Here is a 15,607-nt window from a genome sequence, read left to right as displayed (position 1 = left end):
AGCCAGCTGGGTGACCTTGGGCTCGCCACGGCACTGATAAAACTGTTCTGACCAAGCAGTGATAACCAGGCCAATTACAGCCTCACCTACCCCACAGGGTGTCTATTGTGGGGAGAGGAACGGGAAGGCGACTGTAAACCACTTTGAGCCTCCTTCGGGTAGAGAAAACCGGCATATAAGAACCAACTCTTCTTCTTCTTCTTCTAACATTTTATCAGTTGGAGAACTTATGTGAACTTATAATATTTCTACCAGTAAAAATCATAACTTTGTAACAACTTTTGACAGCACAACTGCTATTTGATTCTTCTGGAGCACTACCAGATCCATTCATATACACAGTCATGTGAAGTCAAATCAAATCAAATCATTTATCTACGGTCATTTAGACCAAAATTTTAGAAGCACTACTACACAATAGCAGTTTGTAAAATAGTCCATTGATTTGAATACTACAGAGTCATGTGAAGTCAATACCTACTAATTTTGAAAATCTGCTTGGTTTTGGAAGCCACAATAGGCTGAAAAGTTCTCAGTATGTGCACATAATATACACACACTCATTATAACAAATTCACATAGCCTCCACAGAGGACTTTTAAACCTGGGTGGGGTGGGACCATAATTACAATGAATATATAGAAAAAGGAGAAAGGGTTAAGTTCTCCCTCATTCTCATAATCACCCTCTTTGATATTACTACCTTCACCCCCCTTTAAGCATTAGGAATGTAATATTAATTTATGTGACTATAACACATAAACTCTGGTGGGCTTTCTTCTCCAGTACAGAGAGAAAGAGAGGGGGGGGGGGGAAAGGAATTGCTTAAACCAAGTTAATTCTTCTTTAAAGTGCATAACATTGTGAGACAAAATAATCTGTCATGCTAAGATCAGTTTCTTATTTACTTCTCTTTTTTAATACTAAAAGGGAAAAAAATACATTCTGGAAGGCTTAGTTTCCTTGAATACATTTCAAAAGTCTGCATATGAGCGCACAGACATTTATCTATAGCAGATAGAAAAAGGGTTTGAAAATGGCTTTTGATAGGAAGCTTCATCACTTCTTGAAAAACAGTATTAGAATGAAGTGTAACACAAAGCAAACAGATTATATTATAATACAAAAGACTGAGAAGTCAGAATGGATACTGAAAACAAACACAAACACACAGTGCCAAGCATGACATTTTGTGCACAATAACTTTATACTGAAGTCTGCACTCCATGGTTTACAAGACAGGTAATCTTTATTCACTACATTACTCTTGATTTATGCAAGAATACTGCAACACAATTCATTCAAGTGGTCTGAATTATAGATATGTGAAAACAGAGCACAAAAAAAGCCCTTAAATCTTTCTCAGAATATAGTTTGCATACGTAGGACCTTCTGGGAGCCCAAATGCTGTCCCAATGTTAACAACATGGCTACTAAAGTGGACTATTATTTGGACAACTGAATTATCGAACCATTTAGAATATTATTTTGGACAACCAGCAATCGTATCCACTACATAAGCTTGCATTATAAAATCACAATGAATTAACAATTATGTGTATGAGAAATTTACATAGAGCAAACAAAAATGCTGACATTGTGGAATATCTAGGTAATCTTAAGAAACCTAATTGGCCCATTATGCACAGGCCATAATGCCTGCACTGGCGGTGGCAGTGCTTCGGTTTCACTGCTCTGTGAGAACAGCACTATCGGTTCAAACCTGGGTCTTCCAGATACTAGCCTGACACACTCAACCAATATACCACACTGAGCCTTCGGGGAGGGCGGTATATAAATATAATAATAAATAAATACTCAAATCCCCATTTTATTTGTCACAGCTAGATCGAGTGCTCTTTATAAGGAACTCAAAGTAGCATCCATGAGGCCAGAATGTTTGATTTAATTTCCTTCTAGAAAAGATAAATAATAAAAGAAAGCAATTGTCCAAAGTTATTCAGTGCAATGAAATTTTAACTGAGGCATTTCATTGTAAAACCAAATAGGTTAGCCATCTGAATGACTTCTATAAAGTCTCACAGCTAAATGAAGATTTAAACTCAGGTCTTTCTGTTCCTAGCTTGATATTCTTAAAGTTCACACCAATCTAACTTTAATGAAGATATGCATATAATAAAAACATGCAGAAAAAAGCACATACCACAACTCCAAATTGTTCTGGCTCGCAGAGATCATAGTATTCACTCTTCAGCTCGGCTAAGGCATTGAGCTCCTTCTGTTCAGGAAGGTTCTTAACCAGATTCTAGTAGAAGATATGTTTTAAAAATGAATATTTTCAATATTTATTAATGTAGCCCTTAATATAAATAGGTCCATATGTATACAATACTACTTTAGCTAAAAAATAATATTTTAAGAAAGGAGTGTGAATGTGCCTTTGCAGGTAAATACAGAAACAAAAGTATACAAGTAATTATAAAAAAAAAACATATCAGAACGAAATGTAATGGTTAAGTGTATTTAAGGAGATCTTCAGCTTTTGATGCTATAATTCAAGAACAGATTGCCAATTTGATAAGGCTGTAAACTTGAACTGTTATCGTTTATCTAGATCAGCCTTTCTCAACTTTTTTACCATTAAGAAACCCCTGAAACATTCTTCAGGCTTTGAGAAACCACAGAAGTAGTGCAATCATACAGAATATATTGTTGGGAAGCATAGCTGTGGACACACCCACCCAGGCCCTTCCCCCTCCCACCACCTGCACGCCCATCGTTGCCCTTATATGGTCATATCACCTGATAAATGTTTAAGAAACATAAAAGATATATTTAAAATAATATTAAAAATAACCCATTTGGGAAACCCTTCCAGGGCAACTAAGAACCCCAAGGTTTCACAAAAGCCTGGTTGAGAAAGCCTGATTTAGATAATCAAAACTTTGCCAAACTCTGTGTCTTAATATTTAAATTTTCAACAAATTCTAATTTTTTCACTATCAATATTTTGGCCATATTTAAATATTATTTCTTGACATGCTTTTGAGTAAGACTAGACCCCCTTCAAGGATCGCTGCCTTGTTGTGGCAAGGGGGCTTGCGTAGTTCAGTGAAGCTATGAGCTATACCGTGCAGGGCCACCCAAGACGGACAGGTCATAGCTGAGAGCTCTGACAAAAGGTGATCCACTGGAGAAGGAAATGGCAAACCACTCCAGTATCTTTGCCATGAAAACTCTATGGACAGTTCCAATAGGCATAACGATATGACGCTGGAAGATGAGCCCCTCAGGTCGGAAGGTGTCCAATATGCTACTGGGGATGAGCAGACGGCTAGTACGAGTAGCGCCAGAATGAATGAAGCGGCTGGGCCAAAGCCGAAAGGACGCTCAATTGTGGAAGTAACTGGTGGCGAAAAGACAGTCCGATGCTGTAAAGATTTTTATTCCATAGGAACCTGGAACGTCAGATCCATGAATCAAGGCAAGCTGGACGTGGTTAAACAAGAAATGAGAAGACTGAACATCGACATTTTAGGAATCAGTGAACTAAAATGGACAGGAATGGGTGAATTTAATTCAGATGACCATCAGGTATACTACTGTGGACAAGAATCTCGCAGAAGAAATGGAGTAGCCTTCATAATCAATAAGAGAGTAGGAAAAGCAGTCTTGGGATACAATCCCCAAAATGACAGAATGATCTCAGTTCGAATCCAAGGCAAACCATTCAACATCACAGTGATCCAGGTCTATGCCCCAACCACTGCTGCTGAAGAGGATGAAGTTGATCAGTTCTATGAAGCCCTACAACACCTTATAGAAGCAACGCCAAAAAATGATGTGCTTATCATCATGGGGGATTGGAATGCTAAAGTAGGAAGCCAAATGATAACTGGGATAACAGGCAAGTTTGGCCTTGGAGTACAAAATGAAGCAGGGCACAGGCTGGTAGAATTTTGTCAAGAGAATACAATGGTCATAGCAAACACTCTTTTCCAACAACCCAAGAGACGACTCTACACATGGACATCACCAGACGGTCAACACAGAAATCAGATTGACTATGTACTCTGCAGCCAAAGATGGAAAAGTTCTATACAGGCAATAAAAACAAGACCAGGAGCTGATTGTGGTTCAGATCATGAGCTTCTTGTTGCAAAATTTAGGCTTAAATTGAAGAAAGTAGGGAAAAGCACTAGGCCACTCAGGTACGAACTAAATCATATCCCCGACGAATATACAGTAGAGGTGACAAATAGATTTAAGGAATTAGATCTGATAGACAGAGTGCCTGAAGAACTATGGACGGAGGTTCGCGACATTGTACAAGAGGTAGCAACTAAAACCATCCCAAAGAAAAAGAAATGCAAGAAATCAAAATGGCTGTCTGAGGAAGCTTTACAAATAGCTAAGGAGAGAAGGGAAGTGAAAGGCAAGGGAGAAAGAGAAAGATACACCCAATTGAATGCAGAATTCCAGAGAAAAGCTAGAAGAGATAAGAATGCCTTCTTAAATGAACAGTGCAAACAAATAGAAGAAAACAATAGAATGGAGAGGACCAGAGATCTTTTCAAGAAAATTGGAGATATGAAGAGAACGTTTCATGCAAAGATGGGTATGATAAGGGACCAAAATGGTAGGGACCTCACAGAAGCAGAAGAGATTAAGCAAAGGTGGCAAAATTATACAGAAGAACTATACAAGAGCGAGCTTAACATCCCTGATGACCACAGTGGGGTAGTTACTGACCTGGAGCCAGACATCCTGGAATGTGAAGTCAAATGGGCCTTAGGAAGTCTGAGCAACAATAAAGCTAGTGGTGGTGACAGCATTCCAGTTGAACTATTCAAAATCTTAAAGGACGATGCAGTAAAAGTGCTACACTCAATATGCCAGCAAATTTGGAAAACTCAGCAATGGCCACAGGATTGGAAAAGGTCAGTTTACATTCCAATCCCAAAGAAGGGCAATGCCAAAGAATGTTCAAACTACCGCACCATTGCACTCATTTCTCATGCTAGCAAAGTTATGCTCAAAATCCTACAAGCTAGGCTCCAGCAATATGTGGACCGAGAACTTCCAGAAGTACAGGCAGGATTTCGAAGAGGTAGAGGAACTAGAGATCAAATTGCCAACATACGCTGGATCATGGAAAAAGCTAGGGAGTTCCAGAAGAACATCTACTTCTGCTTCATTGACTATGCTAAAGCCTTTGATTGTGTGGAGCACAACAAATTGTGGCAAGTTCTTAAAGAGATGGGAATACCAGAGCATCTTATTTGTCTCTTGAGAAATTTATATGCAGGTCAAGAAGCAACAGTGAGAACTGAACATGGAATCACGGATTGGTTCAAAATTGAGAAAGGAGTTCGGCAAGGCTGTATACTGTCGCCTTGCCTATTTAACTTGTATGCGGAGCACATCATGAGAAAGGCGGGATTAGAGGAGTCACAAATTGGGATCAAGATTGCAGGGAGAAATATCAACAACCTCAGATATGCAGATGATACCACTCTAATGGCAGAAAGTGAAGAGGAACTAAAGAGCCTGTTGATGCGGGTGAAGGAGGAGAGTGCAAAAGTTGGCTTGAAACTCAACATCAAGAAAACAAAGATCATGGCAGCCGGCCCTCTCAATTCCTGGCAAATAGATGGGGAAGAAATGGAGATAGTGACAGATTTTATTTTCCTCGGCTCCAAGATCACTGCAGATGGGGACTGCAGCAAAGAAATTAAAAGACGCTTGCTCCTAGGGAGGAAAGCTATGGCAAATCTAGACAGCATCCTAAAAAGCAGAGACATCACCCTACCAACAAAAGTGCGTTTAGTCAAGGCTATGGTATTCCCAGTTGCAATGTATGGCTGCGAAAGTTGGACCATAAGGAAGGCCGAGCGTCAAAGAATTGAGGCTTTTGAACTCTGGTGCTGGAGAAGACTCTTGCGAGTCCCTTGGACTGCAAGGCGAACAAACCGGTCAGTCCTAGAGGAGATCAGCCCTGACTGCTCTTTAGAAGGCCAGATCCTGAAGATGAAACTCAAATACTTTGGCCACCTCATGAGAAGGAAGGACTCCCTGGAGAAGAGCCTAATGCTGGGAGTGATCGAGGGCAAAAGAAGAAGTGGACGACAGAGAATGAGGTGGATGGATGGAGTCACTGAAGCAGTAGGTGCAAACTTAAAAGGACTCCAGGGAATGGTAGAGGACAGGAAGGCCTGGAGGATCATTGTCCATGGGGTCGCGATGGGTCGGACACGACTTCGCACATAACAACAACAACAACAACAACAGAAACTTAAGACTCTAAAATTCCCTAAAACTATTATTTTAACATATTATTTATTTCCATGATAACACTATTCTAGAATTTTTCTACCATTTGGCATGGTAAATCTGCAGAGCATTTACAGTGTTTACAGCAATTAGTTAAGCTAATAGGAGTGAGATATGACAACTAAGTTAATTGACGTTTTCTTTCAAATTTCTACAAATGGTGTTTACTGATCCTCATAAGAATATTCACAGTCCCCCCCCCAGAAATAGTAAAACCATTTAGTTCCAATACTTTTGAAAATACTTTACATATATCTTTTAGATTTGATTTTATCAGACTAAAATTATGCAATTATAGAAGAAGCCTGCATATATTCTCTTATATAGAGAATAAAATTTCACTGGTCTTAAAGGTGCCACTAAACTCAAATAAAATCTTTAAAATATGTAATCCTTGGAACATTTCTTTGTACATCCAGCCCTTAAACCGGCACCATTCTTGCAACGACAACAACAAATGTTTTTTTTTTTTTATGCTTTGGGAGAGAAGTATTGTGTCAGTGCATTCAATGAAGCAATGCATCCCAGTGTCTCTAGTAAGCTGTAAAGAGTCTCTAGTAAGCTGTAACACAAAATAGTATTCTTAAATATGCATAGATTTCTTTGGGTTTTCCTACTGAGCATAATTTTTCAGCCTTTTCTTTGATTTCCTTTGTACAACTCAGCATATTTAGTTCCATGTTTATACTGTGGCCTCTTTTTTCCTTTTATATTTTGCATATATCAGGATATACACCACAGTGGATATCTAATGACTACTTTATATTTGTGAACCACTTGTATGTATGTACATGTATGTCTCCCTTGAAATTCAGACAGAGTGAAAAAGGATTCTAAATGCTCCAATGCTTGGCAAGATTACCATATATTGTAATAAGAAAATATTTTGCCAGATCAGAGCTGTAAGGAAAAAACAAAAACAAAAAGGTCACCTATTACAGCATCATTTCACCAATTTCTATTCCTACTCTACTTTCATCTCGCTTTCATACCACCATGAAGGCAAATTTGGAATCAAGCATACAGCAGATTAAATATATCTACACTCAGGCTTCCTGATCTTGTCAGATCTCAGAAGCTAAGCAGGCTTGATCCCAGCTAGTGTTTGGCTGGAAAACCTCCAAGGAATACCTAGCCAAGGGTAGTCAAACTGCGGCCCTCCAGATGTCCATGGACTACAATTCCCAGGAGCCCCCTGCCAGCGAATGCTGGCAGGGGGCTCCTGGGAATTGTAGTCCATGGACATCTGGAGGGCCGCAGTTTGACTACCCCTGACCTAGGCAATGACATGGAAGCAGGCAATGCCAAGCAACTTTAGAACATCTCTTGCCTTGAAAACTCTATGGTAGGGGTAGTCAACCTGTGGTGCTCCAGATGTTCATGGACTACAATTCCTTTGAGCCCCTGCAATTGTAATTGTAGTCCATGGACATCTGGAGGACTATAGGTTGACTACCCCCTGCTCTATGGTCATTCCAAAATGACCATTTACGCACTGGGAACTTCACTGCCCCAGCTCCGGTGCAGGAGCACAAAACAGGGGCGAATAAGGTGCATCGGGCCAAATGCTCCCCCGTATGGGTGCTGGAATAGGTGGGACTACCTGCCATGACTGCAACTCCAGCCTGCAGCCCGGCATGACACCTCCAGTGTATAAATGGGCCATAAGACAGCTGTGACTTGGTGACACATTTCACTACCGTACCTATCTTAATCCATTTAGCTTCAAACCTATGCTTCTCAATGTTTGGAGGCATTCCTCAGTCTGTTTCCATATGAAACTTGCATAGGAAAATTCCATTAGATTGCAGACTAGTTCTTAAAAATGCAGAGAAGAAAGCAAACAATTGCTGCAGCCCTTGGATTGAAAAGCAACCTTCGTGATAGTGAATCGATGATGATTGTCCATAGTCTAATATGAATATATTCCGTACATGGCACTCATTAACTCAATACATTCACAGCATAACAGGTAGTTCAGTTCAATATTTTGCATAAAATCACAATTCAAGTGGCACCTTATTGATCCTGTTGTAGATGGGAAAGTCAAAGAAAGTATTTGTGACAGTGCCGAAACACACTTTGTATTCAATCTTTCATGCCTCATAGCTCTAATTTTATGGTATGTCAGCACTGTGATGTTTTAAAAAAAAAACTGCCTGTTAAACAGAACTGAGACATTTAAGTACCTTCCACATTTCTGCAATTATTCAACAGCATTCCACAAACTTTATTTTCTTTAAATGTTAATTGCACACTTAAAGGTTAGTTAAGTGAAGATATCGAACCATGTTGCCCTTTCTTGCATGCCAAAACATAACCTTTCTTTTTTTTCTGAAAACATCTCATTAAGTCACTCAAGTCTAGGCCATATTATGGTTCTCTGTTATGAAGTCCATTACTCTGAATACAGACTGAACCCTCCTCGGCCTTTTGGCTAAGATCAAGTGTAGTGTCAAATTCATATATTGTCATATATTCCACAGACTAGTGTAGTATGTCGCCAATATGCTTTCTGTTTGGATATCTAATTAAAGCAATGTGCATTAACTTTGCAAATGCCAGTTTGCAAAGTATGATCAACATATGTAAAGTCCTGAGCAAATGAAGGTAATTTGATGAATGGTCGCTTTATTGTATTTGGGCTTGTTTTTTGAGAAATGACAATATAAAAGCAGCCGCAGTTTTCATTCTATGACTGTTCACAGCAATATATTATTCTACGGAAAGGGCCATAATAAAGATGGGGAAAGAATAGGGCAAATTCCAGCTGAAAAACAGACCATAAAAACATTCAATTTTTTTAATCATAAATTTTTCTTAGGAGTTGCCACTTGGCCCTAACACAACCTGTCCTGACTGTCTTGAGCCACAGTTGACAGAGATCCCGACCCTCCCACATGAGGAGGGTCGGGAGAGGGAGGCAGCTGGGACCAAGGAAAAGTGCTTTGACCCAGTCAAGAACAAGGTCGGTGGCCAAGCAGCAGTGGAGAGGGACAAAGCCAGAAGGCAAGGCTGAGCCTAGCCTTGAAGAAGGCAAGCCTCAGCCACAAGGGAGTCAGGAAATCAGGCCACTAGGGAAAGACGTGGGGGAAACTTCTTTTTATTTAAAAAAATATATAGCCTCCTAAGTAGAAGGGACTGGATTCAGGCCACACAGGTGAAGAACTTAGAAGCCCTACACCTGGCCAAGGAGTCAGCAAGGGACTAAAATCCAAGGAGAGAGGGAAGGCCAGAATGAGCCAGTCCAAGGAAGGATGAGGATCAGAATTCCAGAACTTCCTTTCCTTCTCAATTCTGAGGATGGAGTGATGGTCTTTTCCTCATCCCTCTTTCTCCTGGGAAAACCACAGAGGGCAAGCCTCCCTCCCCCAGGGACAAAGAGGTCTCACAGTTCTTCTGTGAAACAGCATCATGCTATCAATATAAATCACTATGCATTATGTGCATGTCATTTTGCCATCCCTTTTATATGTGCATAGTCTTGTTCTGATTAAGATGCACAACTATACTAAAAACATAGGAAAACATATCTATGCTTACTTATCACAATGTGCAATGAACAGTTTCTACAGGCTTTCCAGTTTTACCAAATGAGGAATTTATGAGGCTAGACAAGCTCTCAGGGTCCTAACCCACAGCGAGGAGAGATTCAAATGGGTAGCTGTGTTGGTCTGAAGTAGAAAAGTGCTGAATAAATCTTCGTTGGTCTTAAAGGTGCTCCTGGACTCTGATTTCACAGTGAGAAGAGTTTCCTTCCCATATTACTAAGTTCGATGCTGTAGGAATTTAACACAACTTTGGTTTTAAAAAATAACTTTCCTGAAGGAGTTCTACAAGTACTATATTCTTCTTTTTAATATGTTCATAGAACGTGAGGTCAATTCATGGAATAAGTCCTTACTGGAAAGAGTTTTCTCATATTCTCCTTAATTCCCTTGAAAGCACAGACCAAGAGATGCTTCAACGTGGCAAACAGAAAAGATTTGTATATAAAAATAACAGCAATCCAATTTATACTTGTTCTAAAGATCTGTTTAAATCAATGGCTGGACTGCTGCCAATATTTATTGTCATGTTTTTTTTTAGTGGGGAACCACAATTTGTAAGGAAACCAAAGATAAACAATGAAAAAGGTACAGGAATACAATTCTAATCAGAAGTGAGAAATTAAAAGAAAAAATACAAAAGGCAATAAAGGATAACAAATATGCAACTCAGTGTGATACTACAGAATTATCTATTTCCTGCTGAAATATGTATTTCTATCCTCTCACAGCAGGGAGAAAAATACACATTTTTGTCAATACATTTATAACATTATCAGGAAACTAAACTTTTTTCTTGGGTTTCTGGTAGCCAATCCGCGCCAGGCCTGGCAGTGATGTCATATGGACACGGGGATTAGCCCCTGGTCCATTCTGACACTACTCCGCTCTTTTCTGCCCATGTAGAAGATGCTCATGTGGAAGCTAACAAGATGTTTTTTTTTTTCAGGATGGGGAAGGGTCTAGTTAGACTTAGCTAGATGCATTTTCCCTTATTGTTTTCTTGCGTGCTCTTATAGGTTTGTTTATACACACACACACACAAAGTGAGTATGTGAGACAGGATGCTGGATAAATGAATTAGTGGTCAGATCCAAAAGGGCTCTTATGTTCTTATATATGTTACTGACATTTTAAAAAATAACAATAAAACTGTGACCTTGTTATCTGAAGCTTTGCTTACCATTTCATCTCTAAAAGCTATCTCTACCTAGTAACTATGAATTGGTTGAGTTGTATAAAATACATATAACATTCTTCAAGTATTTAAAAGGGTGCCATGGAGCAGAATTGTTCTCTCTTGCCCGAGAGGGACACACCAGGATGAATGGGATAAATTAATGCAAAAGAAATTCCATCTAAACATCCGGAAGAAGTTCCTGACAGTTGGAGTGGTTTCTCAGTGGAACAGGCTTCTTCGGGAGGTGGTGGATTCTCCATCTTTGGAAATTTTTAAACAGAGGCTAGATAGCCATCTGACGAAGAGGCTGATTCTGTGAAGGGTCAAGGGGGTGGCAGGTTACAGTGGATGAGCGATTGGGATGTGAGTGTCCTGCATAGTGCAGGGGGTTGGACTAGATGACCCATGAGGTCCCTTCCAACTCTATTATTCTATGATTCTATGATTATAAAAAAAAATTCTCATAGTGCTCTTATGCCGGTATACGGACAATAATAGAGCTTGAAAAAAAATGCTCTAAAAAGTCACAGAACTCTGTAATTAAGCTATGTGCGGCTATCTGAAACCATAGTTTCCATATTTTCTTTAGGATTCATCATTTACTTGTTTTGATAATTCCCCTCTCTCTATTCATGCAACATCAACTCAAAAAAAGTTTAATCCAAAACTAAGTAGAAGTTTTCATGAGATAGTAAACCTATGCCAGAGGCCAGTGGTGAGATGCATATTATGAAATGCTTCTGCATACAAAAAACAGTCCCCCTACACAGAAACCAAGCCTACAAGGGAGATTATGTAGTTTAGCCCAGGTACAGGGACGGGTGGTGCTTCAGTGGCAGAATATTTGCTTCGCATGGAGAAATTCCAGGTTCAATTCCTGGCATTTCTAGTTAAAAAGCAGATAGCAGGTGTGATGTGAAAAACCTTTCCCTGAGACTCTAGCGCAAGGGTAGTCTAATAGAGTCTAATAGAGGAAAGGGGTAGTCAAACTGCGGCCCTCCAGATGTCCATGAACTACAATTCCCATTTAATAATTTTATTTATTTATTTGTTTGTTTGTTTGTTTGCTTGTTTGTTCCATTTATATCCCGCCACTCCCACAAGGGCTCATGGCAGCTAACAAGATAAAACCCCAATACATTAAAAAACCAATAAAATAAATAACAATTTCAATCAAACTAGCCAATCAACTAAAAATCATCCATTCATTCGGCAGCCAAAAACCCATACTAATCATTATTTTAAAAAAAACCTCAGGGTGGACAGTAGGGCTGATCTTTCCCTTTAATCCTCCCTTAATTGCCCCAATAGGGCTTAATGGCAAGAGAGGGGGGTCCAGATCTTCTTCCGCGTGGTCTTCCGAAGAGCTCCATCTCGCAGACCCTGCGAAACGCCAGAAGCTCCCGCAGGGAACGCTGGCAGGGGCTCATGGGAATTGTAATCCATGGACATCTGGAAGGCCGCAGTTTGACTCCCCCTGCTCTAGAGCAGGCTTTTTCAACCTTTCAGGCTGTGAGAAGCCCTACACACTGATGTCAGCTAGCCATGTCTCCCTGCCATAAACCACAGAAGAGATAGATCACTGGAAGTTATATCATCAACCATGGTAACAGGCAAATTCATGGAGGACCGGGGGGAGAGACAGGAGGTGGTTTAAGCAAGAAGTAGATATGCAGGCTCCACCTCTTCCCAGGTACAGAAACCATAAGAGAACTTAATCACACTCAAGAGGGGGAGAAGAGAGAAGCAATGGAAGTGCTTGTGGCTGAATCCATTAAGGCAGGAGGGGAAAGGCCGCTACAGATCTCTGGTTGGAAATTCCTGCTCTAGAAAGCTGTTCCAGTTTGCAAAAACAATACTGATCTTGGTGGACCAAAGGCAGCATAAAGCACCTTTATGTGTTAATTTCTTCCCCTAGAAGGCTTTTCTTTAAAAAGCCCAAAAATATAAGGCGTGTTTCTGAACACAGTGGATGGAGTGAAGGGGGTGGGGACCTGGGGGTGTGCGTGTGACCATACTCTCCTAGAATTCCTTTTGAGATTGCGGGGGGGGGGGGGGGGGAAGGTCAAGGAAGTTCTTAGTTACAAATTGTTAGACTTTTGTCGGGCTTCCTTTAATAAACTCAGAGACATGATGAGAGTCATCATGTGGGTAGAGAGTCATCATGTGGACAAGAATGCTGGAAAAGAAAGGACCAAGTGATGGGTAGGCTTTCCTTGATCAAGAGCTAGTGCATGCTCAAGACGTGACTATTCCAGCAAGACAAAAACATGGTAGTGTATCTAAAAAGCTTATTTGGATGAACAAAGAACTTCAGAAGAAGCTACAAAACAAAAAGGAAAGGCTCAAGAAATGGAGGGAAGGACAGTCCTGTAAAGAATAATATCTGCAGGTTACTACACATTATAGGTCAGCTATCAAAGTGGTCAAAGTTGGGAGACTGCTAAAACTGGCAAGGGAAACCCATTATGACAGATTATGCTTGGGCAGGGAAAGGAAGGCTGGCACCTGCATGACATCAGCACCGTCCAGGCTCCCTCCCAGCCCTGGCCCCCTTTAGAGCCTCACAGGCCCTTCCAGCCCCAGAGTTGTGTGTGCACATGCACAACTCAGGGGCAAACTGTGTGCACCACGGGATTTTGTCCCATGTGTGTATACGGGAAGCAGCAGGGCAAGCTGCACCTCCGCAAGAAAACAGCAGGAGCCTGGTGTAGCCACCACCGTGCATAATCGGTCTATAACATGAAAAAATTCAGATATGTGAGGAGCAAATATAAGGTAAATGAGGCGATACACCTGCTGTTGGGTGAAGATGGAGACACTTTGGTAGAGAGAAAGCAAAAAGGCTAGACACCTATTGTGCTGACCAGACCAGCCAGGGATTCTGTGGGTTTTTTTAATGGGGGGGGGTATCATCTGGACATGGAATTGGGGTTACTGTGGGTGGACAGGTAGTTGTGAACTTCCTACATCCTTCAAGGGGTTGGATTGGATGACCCTGGAGGTACCTTCCAACAATATGATTCTATCTTTTGAACCTCTAGGAAGACTGGAAACGTGCCAGAAGAGGAGAGCGAATGTTACCCCAGTCTTCGAAAAAGGGAGGAGAAATGACCCACGAAACTACAGGCCAGTAAGTCTGACCACAGTTGCAAAGAAGATAATGTACCAGATTTTAAAGGAGGTAAGTGCAAACATATGAAAGGCAATTTGTTGATCCAGGGAAGTCAGCCTGGATTGTCTCCAACAGGTCCTGCCAGGCTACCCTGGTTTTCTTCTTTGACTTAGTGATGGGCTTAAAGGTCATTGAAACTCAGTTGATGTTGTTTACCTGGATCTTAACAATCCCCATTACGTTCTGATGGGTAAACTGGAGGACTGTAGACTGGATTTTTGGATGTTTAGGTGTGTAGGGAAGTGGGTAGAAAACTGTACTCAAAGAGTGGTTGTCAGTGGTATTTCATCAGATTGGGAGGAGGTGAACAGTGGGGTACCACAGTAATGGGTAATGGGTCTAGCTTGGTATGGGTCTAGTGCTTTTCAACATTTTTATCAGTGATCTGGGTGAGGGAGTAGAGGGACTCCTCATTAAATTTGCAGATGAAACCAAATTGGGTGGAGGAGCACAGCTATATATCAAGTGCATACATACCTTCCTGACCATACAAAGCAGCCCCTACATATTGGAGAAAACTAACTTATTTAACCATAACACTTGTACTCTTACCACTACAAGTTCTTAATTATTTTTACCACTGTAAGAAAGATAATTTAAAGATATGAAATTTTATAATGGACATAAAAATGTGCTTCGCAACTTCAGCCTCAATCCCAAACTGGTGTTTTTTTATTGCCACCTGAAATATGGAAGTACTTCACACTCAGGTGCAAGCATAGTTGGCTTTATCACCACAGAGCCAAATTTCAGCAACACTTTTGTCTCCAATTGCATTACAAAAGGGAGGAGGAGAGAATGAGTGGCACATCTGTTATTCTATAAATGTTATATGCAGCTCTCAACTTCCTAGAGGGGATGAGGTAAAAATATAGATTAATGAAACAATATGAATATTTGAAATGAGAATAGCTCCACAGGAAAAAAAAAGTACCTCTCTCAGTTCTACAGCATTTAAAACTGTCAAGCAACTCAAGTTCAGAATCCACTTACGGAGATAGGTATGGGATTGCACTGTCCCACAGTATACTCACAGTATATTCATTGTGATAAAAATGTTGATTCCAGTGGATGTCATACTAGCTTACCTGAATCAACGCTTCACTCAGTTTTTCTTCATCTACTTCTAAAATGATATTTCTTATTTCCTCATAAGGCATACGGAAAGATCCGAGAAAAATAGCTGAAATGATATGAACCCATCATAATTTAAGAAGACAACATTGTCAAATGTAAAACACACGTGATTTTGTATTTCTTCACAAATATGATGAACAGTAATACAAATATTGATTGGACTGAGGATCATTCATTTACTGAGGATCAAACATTCACTGAAGTTTAAGATACTGAGTCTAAACCCAAGCTCAGAATCCATGTAAGTCAGGGAATGCAGCTAAACTGGATTTA

General features: G+C 40.4%; 1 protein-coding gene and 1 pseudogene across 5 annotated transcripts in view; one reads left to right on the top strand and one right to left on the bottom strand.

Annotated features, from left to right (window-relative positions):
* The window catches only part of DIAPH2 (diaphanous related formin 2), a 420,337-nt gene that overhangs the window by 253,403 nt on the left and 151,327 nt on the right, over positions 1-15,607 (bottom strand). For all 5 annotated transcript variants that reach the window (XR_013226383.1, XM_077309067.1, XM_077309071.1 and 2 more), the window contains 2 exons: positions 15,286-15,380; positions 2,165-2,266 (listed from right to left, as the gene is read on the bottom strand). Coding sequence is in view for 4 of the 5 variants with exons in the window: in XM_077309067.1 (XP_077165182.1) it covers positions 2,165-2,266; positions 15,286-15,380 (197 nt within the window). In the remaining variant the exon portion in view is untranslated. The remainder of the gene's footprint in view (positions 1-2,164; positions 2,267-15,285; positions 15,381-15,607) is intronic.
* LOC143823273 (U2 spliceosomal RNA) lies at positions 8,712-8,882 on the top strand (annotated as a pseudogene).

Source organism: Paroedura picta, chromosome 13 (genome assembly GCF_049243985.1).
Source record: "Paroedura picta isolate Pp20150507F chromosome 13, Ppicta_v3.0, whole genome shotgun sequence".
Taxonomy (NCBI): Eukaryota; Metazoa; Chordata; class Lepidosauria; order Squamata; family Gekkonidae; genus Paroedura; species Paroedura picta.
This window is presented reverse-complemented; position numbering and strand designations above follow the sequence as displayed.